The sequence below is a fragment of the Anoplophora glabripennis genome, unplaced genomic scaffold (genome assembly GCF_000390285.2).
Source record: "Anoplophora glabripennis isolate ALB-LARVAE unplaced genomic scaffold, Agla_2.0 scaffold1223, whole genome shotgun sequence".
NCBI classification, from domain to species: Eukaryota; Metazoa; Arthropoda; class Insecta; order Coleoptera; family Cerambycidae; genus Anoplophora; species Anoplophora glabripennis.
In genome coordinates this window covers 63,953-83,367 of record NW_019417733.1, presented here as the reverse complement: position 1 = coordinate 83,367, position 19,415 = coordinate 63,953, and the positions used below count along the sequence as shown (strand labels likewise).

Sequence of the window (19,415 nt, the reverse complement as noted above, 5' to 3'; positions counted from 1 at the left end):
TATGTTTCGGAGTCTATGGGAGCCATGTCATTTATGTCATTATAGGTTATGTAAGAATTGTTTTGATTCTTGTTTTGATTTCCTGTTTAACGAAGAGAAAACAATGCAAGCACAGCATTACAAAGAGACAGTTTGCAGATTGTGTTTTGATACTATAAGCGTTACAAATTGCAAAGTAATTGAAGGAGACCTAAGGGAAACACTAGAAGTTGTTTTTCCCAACCTGGTAGGATCCCGTTGTTGTGATTACTTTTATGACTATGATTAAATGCGAATATATTTCAGAAGTTTGAGAAGAGAGATCAAGATTTTATGTGTCAAACGTGTGTAAAGAACTGCCTTGATGCACAGGAAAAATATAAGACCATTGATAAACAGTCTTGCATTAAAACTGAAGAGATTGCTATTAAACTGGAAGAATATGGTCTAGACGAGCAGGATAAATATAAAAATGTTGATAAGCCGTCTTATATTAAACCTGATGATATTAAAATAAAACTGGAAGATGAACAGCATATACACGAGAAATATAAAGAAATTGATAAGCCGTCTTATATCAAACCTGAAGAAGTTGAAGTAAAATTGGAAGAACATGATGCTCAGGAGAAGTGTAAAAGTGTTGATGAACAGTCTATTAAGTCCCAAGAGATTGAAATAAAAGTAGAGGAAGATGACCAGGATAGGTGAGGAAGAATATCAATAAAATTTTGTAATTAAAAATTTGTTTTCAAGTTCAGATAATTATTAAATAGTAATATACAGTGTGACCTATTTAAGATGGAAACACCTTTATAACAAGGTATTATTTGGTTTCTCCAAGTTATTTATAAAAGCTTAAAAAAACCCTACAGAATATTCTTATTGATTTTTAATTAGTAAAGATGACATACTTTTTTCTCTTGTTTTCAAATTTTGTCAAATTCTGTTAGAAATGTTTTTAATTCAAAATCTTACTAAGCCACTTGTCTCCCTAGAAGGTATTTGTACTAAGTTCAGTGAAAAAATATTTGTTACTATTGGCAAAATGTAATGTTTGTTATTTTTTCTATTCTTTCTAAATCATACAAGCAAGTCTGAAATATCGAATTCCTTAAATGAAATAAAATAAAAAGTAAAATCACATTTAAAACTATAGGAGCTTCTACTAATGTATTTATAGGCTTTTCTCAAGATAAACACGTTTAACGATAAATATACCATACTATTTTTGATACTTCTTAATGGTAAGAAGCATATAAAAACAAAAATTTGTCTTTTATGCTACATAATAAATATGTAATAACAAATGGAGTTTGACATTATGCATTTATTTTTTTTACATAGAACCAATTGTTATTTTCAGGTATTCTTTATTGTTACTATATGTCAGAAATAATATGGTATTTTTATTGTCAAATGTGTTCATCTTAAAAATGTTTTGTTGCATTGATAACAAACAAGTATACCTCTTTCACACAAAACTATGAAAATCTTAAAGATTGTGTCCTAGCAGCCCAGAAAACAGGTCCATAACTTTTTCTGCTGCTTTTCTGCCATTGTTTTGAGAGCTTCTTGGTTTCAGGCTGGTAGTGATGAATCCAAGTTTTATTAAAATATGATATAGATATTCCTTTAGATTATGTTGAAATAGTATTTGATCAATGAACCATCACCATTTGATCCTGAAACTATTTCATTATTTTTTAAATTGCTTATACTCCCTATGTACTTTGAAAAAAATGTCAGAAACTCACAGTTATTTTGACATTGCACTAGGCGCCATCTCTCGAGTTTGCACAGTATTATCAAAGACACATCGTAACTTTTTCTATTTAAAAAATACATCTTATTTAAACACCTATTTTTTTCATTTTCGATGATACAATCTGAATTTCTAAAAATATTTGTATGGAAAAGAAATTTATTTGCTTCATTTGTGTCTATTCAATTAGGAACATTTTTTTTTTCAGTGATTTCAATTCGTACAACTTACATTATGGAATAACTGAAAATGAAAACGAGTACACTTGTGAAAATGTAGAAGAAATAAAAAATGAATATACTTATAAATATGAGACAGAAGAAGTTCAAATAAACAAGTGTAAAACCTTGTTAGATGAACCATCATATAACAGTGGGTACAAAAGAAAGCTGACAGGAAGTTTAACACACAAAATTTCTCCAAAACTCGAGAAGTACGATGATGGGACTAATTATAAGAACAGTTCCATGTGCCATGATCTTAAAGATGCCTCTAAATTGCAAATGTACAAATGCATTACATGTGCATATGAAACAAAACATAGGGGCCATCTGAGAATGCATCAATTAACACACAAAGACCCATCAGAAATTCAAATGTACAAGTGTGACATATGTGGTCATGAAACTAAGTATAAAGGCCACCTGAAAGAGCATCAGTTATTACACAAAGACCCTTCGGAAATCCAGATCTACAAGTGTGATATGTGTACTTATGAAGCTAAACGAAAGGGTCATCTGAAAGCACATCAATTAACACACAAGAACCCTTCGGATATTCAAATGTATGAATGCGATACGTGTAGTTATGAAACTAGACAAAAGAGTAATCTTAAAATGCATCAATTAACACACAAAAATATTTCAGAAATCCAAACGTACAAATGTAATATGTGCAGTTTCGAAAGTAAACGTAAGGGTTACCTGAAAGAGCACGAGTTGTCGCACAAAGACCCCTCGGAAGTTCAGATGTATCAGTGTGATACATGTGCGTTTCAAACTAAGTATAAAAACTGCTTAAAGAGGCATCAGTTACAGCACAAAGACCCTTCAGAAATCCAAATGTACAAGTGTGATAAGTGTACATATGAATGCAAATATGTGATGGGCCTAAAAATGCATCAGTTATTGCACAAAGAGCTTTCGGAGATCGAAATGTACAAATGTGATAGGTGTAATTATGAAACCAATATTAAATGCAGGTTAAAAACACATGAATTAATACACAAAGATTCGTCAGAAATACAAATGTACAAATGCGATACTTGTGCTTATGAATCTAAGCACAAGAGTCACCTGAAAAGGCATCAGTTAAAGCACAAAGAACCTTCGAAAATCCAAATGTACAAGTGTGACACTTGTACATACGAAACTAAATTTAAAAGTTATCTAAAAGTGCATCAGTTATCACACAAGGACCCTTTGGAGATTAAAATGTATAAGTGTGATGCTTGTACTTTTGAAACTAAATATAAGAATAATTTGAGAAGCCATCGATCGATACATGAGAATCCATCCACAGAACCAAAGAAGGAATCTGATCAACGTGACTGTGACACATTTAATCAACGCTACGCTATATGTCCGGTAAGACATAAACGTTCTAACAATCAAATATTCAAATGTAATGAATGTGCTTTTGAGACCGCACATAAGCAGAATTTAATAGTTCACGTGTTAAAACACCGAGATTCCTCGAGAGTACAGATGTACAAGTGCGATAAATGTGTTTTTCAAACAAGGTATAAACGCGGTCTAACTAGACATCATTTGACACACGAAAACCATTTGGAAGTGGAAGTATGCAAGCAAAAATAGGGACTGTTACTTATGTTTATCAAGTAAAATGTTCTATTCTAGAAAACAGCTATTTTCAGAATAACAGCTGTGATTGGTTATGGATACTTAACTACAACTTACAGTAGTCTATGTAGACGTACAAAATAAAAGCATAGAAAGACCAGAGCATCTATTAAACAGCTGAAATGAAAACTTGGAGCAAGTGAGTCTCCCAAACTAATAATTACTTTGACCAAGTGCCTGGTAATTAGTGATTCAATAAAAGGACTTGCAGTAGTGTTGATAGTGTTTTTGAAGTAAATCCTTATATTTAAAACTTTATTTAAAAAAATATGACTAAGTTAGTTATGAGGCTTATAGAAAATTTGGGATTTTTGAAACAAATTTTTTTTCTGTAGGATTTTTATCGTTACAATTGACATTGATGAATATATTAACTTCCCTATAATTTTTAGGTGGGTATCTTTTAAATTTTATAATACTCAAATATTTTCAAATAATTTTATCTGTCTAGGTAATGTTCTATGTATTTTCAATTATAGGCAGATTTTGTAAATTATACTGATGTTACATTATTTTATAAATAAAATCTTGTCTATATATAGGATGTATAATAAAGACAAGTAAAGGTTTCCAGTTACTTATTTGCTGATTTTAAATACCTAGGTCTTTCATGATCAACATTAACTTTAAGTTTTTGTAATTTTCTGCTGTTTAATAAAACTAGGCATATTAAAAAAGAGGAGTTGGGCGACAATTAATTGCGTTTTTCTAAAAACAGTGCTTCCAATGACTTAATTTGGAACCTTCTTGCAAATTGAAATTTTACATTATAACGTAACCACAGTATACATATTGTGAGCAAATCCATATTCACATTCACAACAAGTTGTACGCATGTGTTATTGATCACCAAATTTGCGTCATGAAGTTAATAGTCTAGAGATTGCAAATAAACATAATTTTGTTAATTTTCACCTTTGTGGACCCGTAACTCGTTAACGAAGGTCCGTATAAAAAAATTATATAAAAAACTGATATTTTGATCTCATCTATTTGTACTCGCCTTTTTTGTATCAAGTACCGGGACACCCTGTATAAATAAATATATGTAAACGATGAATAAAAGTACACAGCTGCTAATAGTAAGGTTAGTGATTTACCTGATCAAAATAAAATTTCTAATCATCTGTCTTCAAATAGTATTTATATAATTATTTCTATGCACTATCCATTTTTTTTACAATTGAAATTCCGACTTCTCACTCAGCAGTGCAATGTATAGTTTCATTACTTACTTATCAGGGAGGCTTTCGGTTTGGCAAAACATAGTAGCTATTAGCAACTTATATCAGTTCAGAGTAACTCTAAGCTGCTATTAGCTATTAATAGCTACTATTTTTGCCAAATCGAAAGGCCCTAAGGAGTAAGGGGAAGTAAATTTCTAACCAAGTTGAATCAGATTATTTAAGATTATCTCGGATTTCTGTCAAAAGGAAACCAGCTATTAGGTATCTCTCTACAAAATGTAAAGTCAATGTATCTGTCAAATACAGTTTGTGTTTTGTGTTGTGAATTTTTTAGTGGAAAAAAATGCGAGAAGTTTGTAGGTTATGTAATCATTATTTGGAATAAATACCTGGAATTTTTCGTCATATATAAGAAAAAATACAACCAGGAAACTTTAAAAACATATTACGGGTTAAATTTTAATTTTATAAATAAATGTTAAAAGAAATCATAAGGGAAAACTGTAGTAGTTTTGCTGAATCTATGAACAGGTTATTATTAGTATTACTTTAATGAATATTTTTCAGAACTTGGAGGAATTACATAATGGTTGGTTTATAAAAAAGTATTAGTCCTAACTTAGCCATAACTTAACCTTAATCTTAGTCCTAAAAAGTTAAATGTACAGAATGTAATGTATCGGTTTATAAAAATCTTAACCTTGCCCTAGTTCTATACATTACATTTTGTACATTTAAATTTTTAGGACTAAGATTAAGATTAAGTTACGGCTAATTGTAAGTTAGGACTAATACTTTTTTATAAACCAACATAAACATGCACTGTGTAAAGTGTTCTCCATAAAATTATTTGACGCCTTTAATTTTAAATTGACATGTTTGGATACTGAGTATAATTTTCGTTTATGTAAAGTTTCCTATAGACAATCTAAAAATTGCCTAGTTTTTAGTTATTCTTCTTCAGTTTCTTTAAAAACAAAAACAACAGTTATTCCACAAGAGATTATCAGTAATATATTTTTTATTGTAGGAGAGTGCTACCGAGGGTCCTCTTACAAGCAGACCGTGCTTTGGTTTTCTTACTACTCATAGTTACTTTTTTAATGAAGTGCCTTGATTCACAGGAGATATATAAAAAATATTTTACGTTGAAGAGATTGCAATAAAAATGGAAGTTGGTCCGGAAAAATATAAAAACATCGACCAGCCGTCTTATATTAAACCTGAAGAAATTCAAATAAAACTGGAAAATGGTCTGGAGGTGCAGGAGACATATGAAAACATCGATAATCCATCTTATATTAAACTAGAAGAAATTGAAATAAAACTGGACGATGGTCGGAATGCACAGGAGAAATATAAAAGTGTTGATATTTCGGCTTATATTAAATCTGAAGACATTGAAATAAAGATAGAGGAACATGATAAAGATGGGTAAGGAAATATCTATGAAATTTTATAACAGGTGTATGTACTCTCTCTATATAAACTTTTATATACATAAGTTTTAATATATCAAGCTAGAAGTTATTTTGATATAAAATACTTTTTGCATAATAATATAGCTGCATATCGGGAGGATTTACTAATTCTTCTATTTACTCTTCAGTACTATCAGAGATTTAAAGGTAGTAAAATATAAATTAACAGAGACAAGTTTTGATGATTAAAAGGATAATCAACCATACGTAAAATTTAAAAATCTGCAAATCACAATCTCTATTTCTGCCAAGATCCAGAGTGTCAAGGCATTTTTAATCGGTGAAAAGTTGGGCTATCCGATAAGTTAAAGCAAAGCCCACAAATTTCGGCGTTTGGATCCAAAACACATACAATTACTACCCTCAGATCATACAAATTACTCATTTATCGTTACTAATTATAAAGTTCATCACCTTTATTACCCTAATATAATAGTTTAATTTAAAAAAACTGTCTCTTTTTGTGGTACATATTCTTAGATCTGATAACATTGATGGCCAAAGCTCCTTTAAAACTATGGGCAACGTTTACAATTGGACGGACCCTCTTACCCTGAATATCGTAACATTTGAAATGATTTTGTGATGTCGTTCCACATTGATTTTGATTTCACCGCAATTGATTTTTTTAAGATTTCCCTCATTAAAAATAAAAAAAAAGTTTAAAAAGTAGGTGATATTTTTGATTCTACATAAATTAATCAACCCAAGTTTTTGTATGTGGGTCTATTTTTTAATTTATTTATTCCTTTTTTTTAATAGAGGTAATCCTAAATAGTCATGGAATATTGAAATCTTTTTTATTCGAAATAGGTATTAAAACAGAATACATATTTTTTTTTAGTAATTTTTCTGACAAGGAGTAAATAAATTGGATTCGGTGCATTTAAATTAGCTTTCTAAAACACTTTTACTTCTAAAAATGTGATAAAATGTTTTAAGTTTGGGTTTGGAAACATCGATGGGCAAAAGGTATTCTATATTTGTTAATTTTATGCAAAAGAATGTATCAAACTTTAGTTAGGTATTTCCACTAACCTTGTTTTATGTCTATTTCATGAAAATTTTAATTTTTCCAGTGATTCCACTTCATACAACCTAGATGATGAATCAATTAAAAACAAAAGAATGAGCATTTCAGAGAATATAGGAGAAATAAAGAGTGACAACAGGCTTAAATGTGAAAGAGCATTTAATGAAAATATTACATCGATATCAGTTCACAATGAAATACCCAAAAGTCAAAAGCTTATATTTCAAACGTATGAACCTACATTAGACATGCAATTCCACCTTTACGACGGTAAATATGAAACAAAACGTGAGGCGAGTCTCAAACGGCATTGTTTAATACAGAATAGCCCTTCAAAAGTACAAACGTACAAGTGTGACACGTGTGGTTTTGAAAGCAATTATAAAGCAAGTCTGAACCGACATCAATCAATACATAAAGATCTCTCACAAGTGAGAACGTTTAAGTGTGATACATGTAGTTACGAAACTGAATATAAGGGTAATCTGAAAACGCATCAATTAATGCACAAAGACCATCTGAAAATCCAGATGTACAAGTGTGACGTATGTAGTTATGAAACTAAGTACTCCAAATGTCTAAAAGTGCATCAGTTAATACACAAAGATTCCTCGGAAATCCGAATATACAAATGTGATAGTTGTAAATATGAAACCAAATATAGGGGGCATTTAAGAGTGCATCAGTTAAGGCACAAAGACCCTTCGGAAATCCAAATGTACAAGTGCAATGCATGTAGTTATGAAACCAAGCACAAGAATCATCTAAAAGATCATCAGTTAACGCATAAAGACCCGTCAAAGATTGAAATGTACAAATGCGATACTTGTACTTATGAAACGAAATATAAAAGTGGCCTAAAAGTGCACCAATTAAAACACAAAGATATTTCGGAAATCCAAATCCACGTATGTGATAAGTGTAGTTATAAAACTATTTTTAAGAGCAGTTTAAAAACGCATCAGTTAATACACAAAGATACATCGGAAATACAGATGTACAAGTGCGATGTTTGTACATACGAAACTAGATACAAGAATAGTCTAAAAGTGCATCAGTTAACACATAAAAATCCTTCAGAAATCCAAATGTACAAGTGTGATGTCTGTATTTACCAAACTAAATATAAGTCGGATCTACAGAAGCACAAGTTTTCACACAAAAACCCTTCAGAAATCAGATTGTACCGGTGCGATATGTGCGGTTACGAGACTAATTTTAAAAGTAGTTTAAAAACACATCAGATAATACACAAAGATTCGTCAGATGTCAAAATGTACAAATGCAATACTTGTACTTTTGAAACTAAATATAAGAATGGACTGAAAGTGCATCAGTTACTACACAAAGATCCGTCGGAAGTCAAAATGCACAAGTGCGGTATGTGTAGTTATGAAACTGATTTTAAGAGCGGTTTAAGGATACATCTGTTAATACACAAAGATTCTTGAGATGTCAAAGTGTACCTATGATACAAAACATAATCATCTAAAATTGCATTGGACAACAATTTTTCATAAATCCTCATGTACAAGTGTGATGCATGTAATCATGAAATTAAATGTAAGAGGGATCTGAACAAACATCAGTTAAAAACCCTTTAGAAATCAAATTGTACAAATGATTGATGAAATAAAATTTGTATTCCAAATAAACTGTAACTAGTAGTGATTATTGATTTTCAAAGTACCATTCCCCAATCAAATCTATATATTTCTGTAAATTTAAGCAATCGATAACAGAATACATATTTAAAAAAGTTTTGAGTCGTCAGTAAAAAACAAATATTAGATTTTAGTTTTAGGTACAAATTAATAAATAAAATAAATATGATTCAAAGTTGGATCCTTGCGGTATACATAAAAAAATAATGATCCGGCACCATTAAAAACCTAAGACTGCCAGAGTACTGGAAAATTCGGATTAATGGAAAATGTATATGTAAACAGTATTAAATTAAAAAACGTTACTTTTAATTGTTTATTAAGAAAGAGATTGGTACATAGATACATACATATTACAGTTGTGTATGCATATATATGCATAATGTAATGTTTTTATGTTTCTGTAAAATAATCTTTCAACTAAACTATAACTGTATAAACTGTATTATTCAAGGATAGTAGATAAACGCGGAAAAAATGACGCCGGATTACTGGACGTACCGGTGTAGTGAAGTGCCAGATTATAGATTCTACTGTACTTATGCTGTAACTGGGCAACCCCATACATTTTTTTAAATATATTGAAATTATTTATTGAATGTCTTTATGAATTACGTGAACAAAACAATCTTTATTAAAAAAAATATTTAATAGTATTAAGACATCTGAAAATAAATTTTATGTAAGAAACACTTTCTTGTAGACAATGTTTTGACGTTTCTGTTTAAAAAAAATAAAGAAAATGGATATTCCGAATATTCGTATTCGTAATTTATTTGCCATAAATTTTGTGAAAAATTTTGGAACAAATTTTATTTACAAAAACATGAATTGGTGACAAAATAAAAGCAATAGCAGTTATTTTAAAAATGTACCCATTAATATTGTAAATCAGATTCCTCAAATTAAATCAAATGATAGATATAGCAAGGAATCTATAAATAATACTATAAGCCTATTGCCTTACAATGTCGTTGAACTTTATAATCTCCTCATAAAAAAACTTAAAAACAAATATTCTTCTGGCTATGATGATATTCCAGATTTCATCATAAAAAAGGTACTAGATATAATTAGTAAACCTCTAGTTTACCTCATAAATTTATCCTTTTCAACTGGCAAATATCCAGAGTTATTAAAATTGGGTAAAATTATACCAATTCAAAAAAAGAATAATTCGAATCTTATAGAAAACTATAGACCTATAAATATACCTAGTGGTTTCTCTAAAATATTTGAGAGCTGTTTTTTGAATAGACTTTTACCATTCTTAAAGTGTCATAATATTATTTCACCCAATCAACACGGATTTTCATCAGGAAAGTCAACAGCAACTGCACATCACTCTTACTATGAGGAGATAATAAAATACGTTGAAGCAGGGGAGTGCCCTGTTGGGATCTTTTGTGATCTCAGCAGGGCATTCGACTGTGTAGATCAAAACATACTTCTAGACAAACTGGATTTGTATGGAATCCGGGGTAATGCATATAAATGGATAGAAAGTTTTCTCTTTCAGAGAAGACAGTTTGTTGCTATTTCTAATGATAACAAATCGGCTATTAACTCACAATCAGCAGTTATTAATATAGGTGTGCCACAGGGTTCCATACTGGGCCCAGTGCTATTTCTTTTATATATAAATGACATTGGCGATTTGTCATCTTCGGTTAAATTTACTATATATGCTGACGATATTTCCATAGTGGTATCTGACAAATTAAATAATATATTAAAAAATAAATGTAACAATGTTCTGCATGACCTTAATGAGTGGTTTTGTGAAAACAGGCTTTTTTTAAATTCTGAAAAAACATTAGCATTAAGGTTTCATAATTGGCAAAAGACTTGTGAAGAACTTGATCTGCAAATAAACGGCAATCGTATGACAATAGGTACAGAAAGTGTTAAATTTTTAGGGCTTTATATTGACGAATGTTTAACGTGGAAGTCTCATTGTGAGCATATAATTACGAAATTAAATTCTGTACTTTATCAGTTTAGAAATCTTAGAACAGTTTTAAACATTAATCAACTAATAAATCTATATTACGCTGAAGTTGAATGCCGATTGCGATATGGAATATGTTTTTGGGGGCAGTCTTCAATGTCAGGTAATGTTTTTGTCGCACAAAAAAAAATATTGAGAGTAATGTTTCATATGCCATCTTTTGTTAGCTGTAGGGATTTATTTATAAAACATCAAATTTTAACAATGCCATCTCTCTTAATATATGAGCTTTGTTTGTATATACATAATAATCAGGACAAATTTATAAAACATGATAATATCCACTCTATAAATACAAGACAAAAAAATAATTTTTATGTGCCCTTTTGTAGGTTAAATGTTGCCAGCAGATCACCCAATTACTTGGGTCTAAAAATTTTCAATAAGTTACCTTCTGAACTAAAAAGTTGTTCATCGACTGGACTGTTTAAAAAGCGCTTAAAGCAGCATTTAGTATACAAAGGATTTTATAATATTAACGAATACTTTGATGTATAATATATGTGTATTTGTTGTTTGTTAAAGTGTTGTTTTGTGTGTTTAGTATTTACGAATTTTATGTAGCTTTTACACTGCTATTGACAATTCCAATACAATTTGTAAATTGTCTAATGGAAATAAAGAAATTGAAAAAATTGAAATACAATTTGTGGTTTTATTTTTCCCTTATAAATTACAAAACATCAAAATTTAAAAAAATTGCACTATCCTCGCATTTACTGAGCCTCATATAGAGGATGTAAATTAAGTGTATCAAAAATTTCCTAAAAATCGTTATTTTATGAAAAAAAAAAGGTTCATATGGATGAGATAATGTTAAAAGGTTTTGAAAAATATTACATTTATAAAAATCTCTCTAGTCTGATGAAACTTTTTATAACACTTGATTGTATTTAAAATCATAATTATAAGAAAAGAATTTTTAGATTTTAAAAAACGGTACTCAAAAATGGTTTGTTTTCTAACTAAACTGTAAAATGGCCTTTTTTTATTTGAAATACAGTCGGGAAACAAATGTGCTAATCAAATTTCAAAAATACTCAGTGGTGTCAGAATTCTGAGGTTTCTAGTAGAATGGGGATGGACATCAATATCTTCTCCTCTGTTTGACGCAAGGAATATTTGCATCGGCATATTTTTTAGAAATAAAATCTTATATCCCGAACAACCCTAAAAAAATCTTCCTATTCTTCATTAGTGACTAGAATGATCCTTATGTCCCATAATTAATTTTAAAATGCTTTTTATTCTTTCTTGCGATACATTAACATTTTATTTCCTTCAGTGTCGCAAAAAATATTTTTTCCATCAATTTTGCATTTATATTTTTCTAGGGCAGACACAGAAAAACCATTGCCAAATGTCCACCTGAAGACTGATCTGAAAAAAAATTGTTGAAATTAAAAAAATATATTAACTATTTACTCGAATGTTTCGGGACATGTTTGACGCGGACCGATGAAACTTGAACTAACGATTTAATTAGTTAAAGGTCAAAGTTTGGTAAACTCATATAACGAGCGTTCAAATAAAAACGTGGTCAAGTTGGTTCTGAAAATTTGGACGTAGGGCGTAGCGTATAGCAAATGAACTTAAACGTCATCTGTCAAAGCGCTATATCGCCGCTATCAATTTGAATATTTTCGTTTTAAAAAGCGTTTAAAATGGTGTTTTCTCAAGAACAAAAAGTGTTTATCATAGAGTCCTACTTTAGAAATGGACGCAAGATTGATGGAATATGGAAGTATTCTATTGAGGAATGTTTCATAGAATTTCAAAATCAATTTCCCGGCGTTGTTGAGTACAAAATTTTTCAAAGTGCAGTTCAGCGTTGTGTTAATGTTTTTCGTGAAACGGGCAGTGTAACAAGAAAAGAAGGAAGCGGCCGACCTAAAAAGCGGACTGAAGAATTAAAAGAAAATGTCCAACAAATAATGGAAAATGCGCCAAGAACTTCTGTACGTGTTTTATCACAAATGGTGGGAGTATCAGTCGGTACCTGCCACACAGTGTTAAAAAAAGATTTGCGTTTGTTCTCCTATCGTTTAACTTGTCAGCAAGAACTTCATGAAGTTGATTTTCCGCGACGGGCTGTATTTTGTGAATGGTTTTTAAACAACTACGGTGAACTTCATAATATCACCTTTTTTTCTGATGAAGCCTGGTTTCATTTAAGTGGTTACGTAAACTCACAGAATATGAGAATGTGGTCTTCTGAAAAACCAGATAACTTTTTTGTCGAGGGCCCTCTACACGCTCAAAAAATTGGAGTTTGGTGTGCTCTCAATCGAAGGAGGATTTATGGACCTATTTTTTTTAATGGTACTCTTACTGCGCAAAGGTATAGAGAAGAAATTATCGCTCCTTTTGTTAACCAGCTGGAAGAAAACGAAATTACAAACTTTTACTTTCAACAAGATGGCGCAAGGGCACATACGGCAGGCGAGACGATGAATATGTTGAGGGAAGTTTTCCAAAATCGACTAATAAGTCTCAATGCTGAACATGAATTTCCACCGAGGTCATGTGATATTACGCCGTGTGATTTCTTTTTGTGGCCTTACCTTAAAAACACTATTTTTGAACTGCCTATTCCTGATTTAAACCATCTGCAGGCTCGACTTATAGACAAGATTCGTGAAATTAACAATACCCCGAGCATCTTAGAAAATGTCTTTAATTCTTTGAGGAACAGGTGTGAAAAGTGCTTGGAACAAGGAGGGGGACACTTTCAGCAGCTGCTTTAATTTATTGTTATAACAAGGAGGGGGACACTTTCCGCAGCTCCTTTAATTGTTTGTTATTGTTATCACGATTATTCTTTAAAATAAAGTTATATAGTCATTAACGTTATTGAAACTGACAGCTGCTATACAGCTCGTTGAGAAATGAGGTTAAGTTGGTCGCTATAAGCTACTCCCTACGTCCAATGTGTCAGAGCCAACTTCGACCACGTTTTTATTTGAACGCTCGTTACAAATCTGTCAACCATTGACCGATATACTGGGATGGGCAGGAAATAAAATAGTACTTCACATCTACAAAATCAAAATTTATTATTTAAAAAACTGTTTAAGGTAGATACAGTTTCATTTAACCCCTTTGCTATATTATGATCCCTTAGTACAAGGGTTGCCTTTTATATTTCGGGAATAGACACAACAAAAAAGAAATTGATCATCATTATATGGCTTTATTGTTTTTCAAAGCATTCTCCATGAACGAATTTTCAAAGCACTTTTTCCAATCTGATTGAAGTACCTTCAAAACATGCATTTTGAAGGCATCAACCCCTTCTTCAGGCGTCGAAAAACCACCTCATAATTTATCTTTGATATGTATGAATAAAAACAAGTCATCGAGTGATTTTGGATGACTTTTATACGAAATTCGTCAGTGAGCAAATCGCGGTTACGACTGAATTCTGCATACCACCAATATACAGTGGTCTTTGATGGTCCTTCATCGTCGAAAGTCAAACTAAGTTAATCGATGTACTGTTGTTGAGATAATCCACGTCGAAAGATGTAAAAAATAATCGCACGGAAATATTCACGACTTACTTCCATTTTTTGACCGATACGAATTCTTCAAGTCACTGTAACAACACAGATAGCGCTTGTACATCAATTTGGAATATTTAAAAAATGCTGAATTGCAAATAATTGAAGGTGCATTTTAAATTTAGAACAATGCAGAATTCTACAGAAAAATTATTTTGCATGTAAATTTAAGTTTATTAACGATTGATTAAATTTTTCTTATTTTACGCTTTTATCCCGTTTGTCCGAGGGAAACATGTTAAACTGATTTTTGAGTAATATTTGAAAATGAGTATACAAGTTTTGGTCAGCAGTTTCCCCCTCGTGTTTATCTAAATGGTACTGCTATATCCAGTGAACATAATTTTTCAAAATTAGAAATATTGACGTATATTTTTTTAAATTCATCTATCCACATCTACATTCGAGAACCATTGTCCACATGGGAGGCCAGATGGTCCCATTAAAAAAAACTAAAGGATTAAGATCGGGTAATCTGGCTGGCCAGTCTACGGGAGCGTGTCTACCATGAAACCAGTCTGCAGAGCAAAATGAATGTTTAAAATGTAAGGTAATTGTTTGAAAAAATTCAAATAATATTAGAGTACAATATGGGTGGCAGTGACACAATTTAAGAAAACACAGGTACTATATTTTTCAGTTCATTGCCAAAATTCCATTCTACAATTTTTGTTTTAGTTTGCTGTTTAGCTGAATAGGTTTTGAGTGAAAAAAAGAAACAAATAAAAAAGGGTACAATTTATGAAACCTTACCTCACTTAGTTTCCCAACTATATGTATCACACTCGTTTATTTCGATTTTTGAAGAAGAGTCTTTGTGCCTTAGCTTATGCACTTTCAGATTACTCTTTTGCTTAGTTTCAAAACAGCACATATCACACTGGTACATTCTGATCTCTGAAAGTTCCTTGTGCAATAACTGATGCACTTTTAGACCACTCTTATACTTGGTTTCATAAGTGCAAATGTCACACTGGTACATTTGGATTTCTGAAGGATCTTTGTGTCTTAACTGATGATCTTTGAGATATCTCTTATGTTTAGTTTCATATCCACATGCATCACATTTGTAAGTTTGGGTTTCTGAAATGTTTTTGTGTGTTACCTTATGTCTGTTTAGCTTATCCTTAAATTTAGTTTCGTAAGTACAAGTGTCACACTTGTACATTTGGATTTCCGAGGGGTCTTTGTGTATTAACTGATGCACTTTTAAGCCCCTCATATATTTGGATTCATAAGTGCACATATCACACTTGTACATTTGAATTTCTGAAGGGTCTTTGTGCTTTAACTGGTGCCTCTTTAGGCATTTTTTGTACTTAGTTTTGAACTTACACACATCACACTGATACATTTGAACTTCCGAGGGGTCTTTATGCGATACGTCGTGCTCTTTCAGGTAACTCTTACGTTTAGTCTCAAAACTACATCTATCACACTTGTACGTTTGGATTTCCGAAGTGTTTTTGTGGGTTACCTGATGCACTTTCAGATGACTCTTTTGTTTAGTTTCGTAACTGCATGTATCGCATTTATACATTTGGATTTCAGAAGGGTTTTTGTGTGTTAACTCATGGGCCTTCAGATGACCCTTCCGCTTAAATTTGTAATTACACGTATCACACTTGTAGATTTTTATTTCCGAAGGGTCTTTGTGCAATAACTGATGGTCTTTTAGATGTCCCTTATATTTACTTTCATAGCTGCATACCTCACACTTGTACATTTGGATTTTAGAAGGGTCTTTGTGCGTTAACTGGTGCACCTTCAGATGGCCCTTATGTTTAGTTTCGTAAGCACACATACTGCATTTATACATTTGTGCTTTAGAAGCATCCTCATGACACGTAGAACTATTGTTGTAATTAGTACCATGTACAAATTTATCCTGTTTGTACTTCTTTAGTTTTGGAGCAATTTCGTGTGGTAAACTGCCCGTCAGCTTTCTTTTATTTCCACTCTTATGTGGTGTTTTATCTAATAGAGTTTCATGTTTGTTCATTTGAATTTCTTCTGTCTCACATTTACACACATATTCATTTTTTATTTCTCCTTCAGCTTGATAAGTGTGCTTTTTATTTTCAATTGCTTCATTATATAAATCATATGAGGTGAAATCACTGAAAAAAAAAAATAAATAAATAAACAAAACCTTTTGTAACAGAATAAACAGATGAAACACATAAATTTCTTGTCAAATACATATTTTCAGAAATTATCAGACAAAACGCAAAACTCTTTTAGATTGAACGTTCCTTTTAAATAGAAATTTTGAGGTGCTATTTAATAATTCTGTGCAAAATCAATAGATCAATAAAATGCAATCTTAAGATTACTATCAGTTTCGGGCATCTTTTTTAGAAGTACATACCATATTTTATTCAGATTTAAACAGTAATCTGTTTTAGGTGGTCATTTACAACGATCGGGCATAATAATTAAAAAAAAGTTTTGTGATAAAACATTTTCTAAGTCAGGATGAAGTGAGAAATTAATGCCCGGCTTAATAAACACACATTTGCATTCGATACTGATAATGCCATTGAAACAATGGCCTATTTTAAACACTTGGACAAATCTAATTATATGGATCGGATTAAAAAAATTGGAGTGTTTGTGGACTAACAAAGAAATCGACAATTTTAAATTGTTTATTTTTGATCGTCGATATTATGTACAGATTTTGAACTCCAGGGATTTATAAATTTTCATAAAACGACGAAAAAACCATTCTACATTGTCCATTGCTATAAGTAGTTGAACGCCCAAAATGCGATTACTAATATTTCAATAGTAAATTTCTTGGATTTCAAAATTATCGCACAAATACTTTGATCTTATTTCCTTATTTGGTAATAGGAATAAAATATATCTGATTAATTTATTTTTTATTCGAGAAATTATTAATTATTTGTATCTTTTTTTGTTTCTCATTAAATTTGGATATTTTAGACAAAGCTGTTATTACAACCTATTTCTACTAATGTATTTCCCAACAGCTACTTTGGGCCTGGGGACATAGCACCCTTGGCAGTCTAGACCCCCACAATAATGATTTATAGGTCTACATTCTTCTTTTTTTTCAAATTTATCACTATTAACTATGTCAAAAGTTGGTGTACATACTATTTTCATCGGTTAAATGCATTTATTTCGAAAATGGTTTGTTGTATATATTGTATACCTTTTTCACTTGAAAAAGTGTGAGAATGTCAGAAATAACAATATAAATTGATACATTTTCTTGAGCTCTAAGACGGCTAAGAGCAATCTGCTCTTGAGCCTTAAAGTGGCTGTCCGTAAATTCAATACATTTGCAGAAGTAGCATCAAATATCACAGTTTTTGCCCAAACATTATCCAGATTTATTGAAAACCAAAAAACTTATATTGAAAAAGCGATTTTCAACTCCAAACTTGCAAAAGTTAATAAAAAATTCGAGTGAGACCGAATAAAAAAAATATGTAAACTTGTGATGTATTTGTCCTGCTCGAATTTGAAAGATTGTTCATTATTTCCTGAACATTCTGTATAAGCGGTTTTTTCTGTTTTATTCTGAAATGTTGCATCCCATCTGTCATGAGCAATTCATAAATAAATAAATATCATTTGTGATCGTGCCGTCCTTTAGAATAAGCTTTTTATAGGCATTTGTGTCTATGATCTGATTAAATTGCAGAAATAGAACACCCAGTTTCAGGGTATAAAGCCTTTTTTTTTGTTATTATTAGCACTACTATTTCTTTCTCTATTAAATCTATTAAAAAACTAATTATTGCTAACGACTGAAATAATAATAATGAATTTTAATGTTTTGTCAATTATTATCAAAATTACTAACAGAACTTATCCAAATTTGTAAACGAAGAGAATAAGTTGCCTTTGATAATTAAAAAGTTAATGGAAATGTTCTATGACTAGGAAGTTTTTTAAACTTTCAGAAAAAAACTTGAAGAAATCATATCATATACGTATGTCGTGGTTTAGTTTAGTTTAGTTTTGTTTATTTATTTTGCATATAGACATTAATACATGTATAGCAATAGTCAATATAATGATACAGTAAAACTGTACACTATTATTACAAATAAAAAGAAAATAATTGTAAATATAAAAACATTAAACACAAAAACAATTAAAATAAAAACATTTAGCAGTTAAAGGTCATAAAATTAAAAAACCTTACAATTTAAAATATTCTGGAAGAGAATAGTAACACCTATCGATCAAAAACTTTTTTAAAATATGTTTAAAAACATGCAAGTTTTTACAAGACTTAATATTTTCCGGGAGAGAATTATAAATTTTTAAGCCAATGTGGTCAGGAGATCTTGAAGCAATCGATAATCTTGCAAATGACAAATGGAAGTGTTGCCCAATTCTAGTATTAGCAGAGTGAATATCACGATTCAGCATAAACTTATTTTTGTTTTTATAAACATATACACACAATTCCAAAATATATAACGACGTAACAGTTAAAATATTGAGCTCAACAAAAATACCTCTACAACTATGCGTGCTAGAAAGGCCAGCTATTGTTCTTACTATTTTCTTTTGAACTTTAAGTATTGCTTGGGATAGAGTGGACTCACCCCATAAACAAATACCATAACGAATATGTGAATCTACACGAGCATGATATAAACTTAACAACTGTTGTCTCGTTAAAACATCTCTTAGATTTAAAAATAAAAAGTTTATGGAACTTAAATATGAAACCACATTTTCACAGTGTGGTTTCCATGTCATGTGCTCATCGAGTAATATACCCAGAAATTTTACAGGTTCTGAGCTAGTCTTAATTGAAGAATTACCAATTTTTATGCACAGAGGCTCACACATTTTTTGTCGAGTATGAAAACGCATAATT

General features: G+C 30.9%; 3 protein-coding genes across 3 annotated transcripts in view; 2 read left to right on the top strand and 1 right to left on the bottom strand.

Moving 5' to 3' along the window:
• Positions 1 to 62: 62 nt before the first annotated feature.
• Positions 63 to 3,558, top strand: LOC108914816 (zinc finger protein 83-like). The gene is made up of 3 exons (XM_018720709.1): positions 63 to 226; positions 286 to 683; positions 1,950 to 3,558. Exons 1-3 carry the CDS (start codon positions 104 to 106, stop codon positions 3,556 to 3,558), a joined length of 2,130 nt encoding a protein of 709 aa, XP_018576225.1. The 5' UTR covers positions 63 to 103.
• A 1,584-nt stretch (positions 3,559 to 5,142) lies between these two features.
• Positions 5,143 to 9,020, top strand: LOC108914820 (zinc finger protein 99-like). The gene is made up of 3 exons (XM_018720713.1): positions 5,143 to 5,321; positions 5,821 to 6,224; positions 7,351 to 9,020. Exons 2-3 carry the CDS (start codon positions 5,959 to 5,961, stop codon positions 8,753 to 8,755), a joined length of 1,671 nt encoding a protein of 556 aa, XP_018576229.1. The 5' UTR covers positions 5,143 to 5,321; positions 5,821 to 5,958; the 3' UTR covers positions 8,756 to 9,020.
• Positions 9,021 to 11,788: 2,768 nt separating this feature from the next.
• LOC108914821 (zinc finger protein 729-like) overlaps positions 11,789 to 19,415 on the bottom strand; it is an 11,706-nt gene continuing 4,079 nt past the window's right edge. The window contains exons 4-5 of the mRNA XM_018720714.1: positions 15,296 to 16,662; positions 11,789 to 12,359 (exon numbers count right to left, since the gene is read on the bottom strand). Of these exons, the coding sequence (XP_018576230.1) occupies positions 15,297 to 16,662 (1,366 nt within the window). The 3' untranslated portion in view covers positions 11,789 to 12,359; position 15,296. The remainder of the gene's footprint in view (positions 12,360 to 15,295; positions 16,663 to 19,415) is intronic.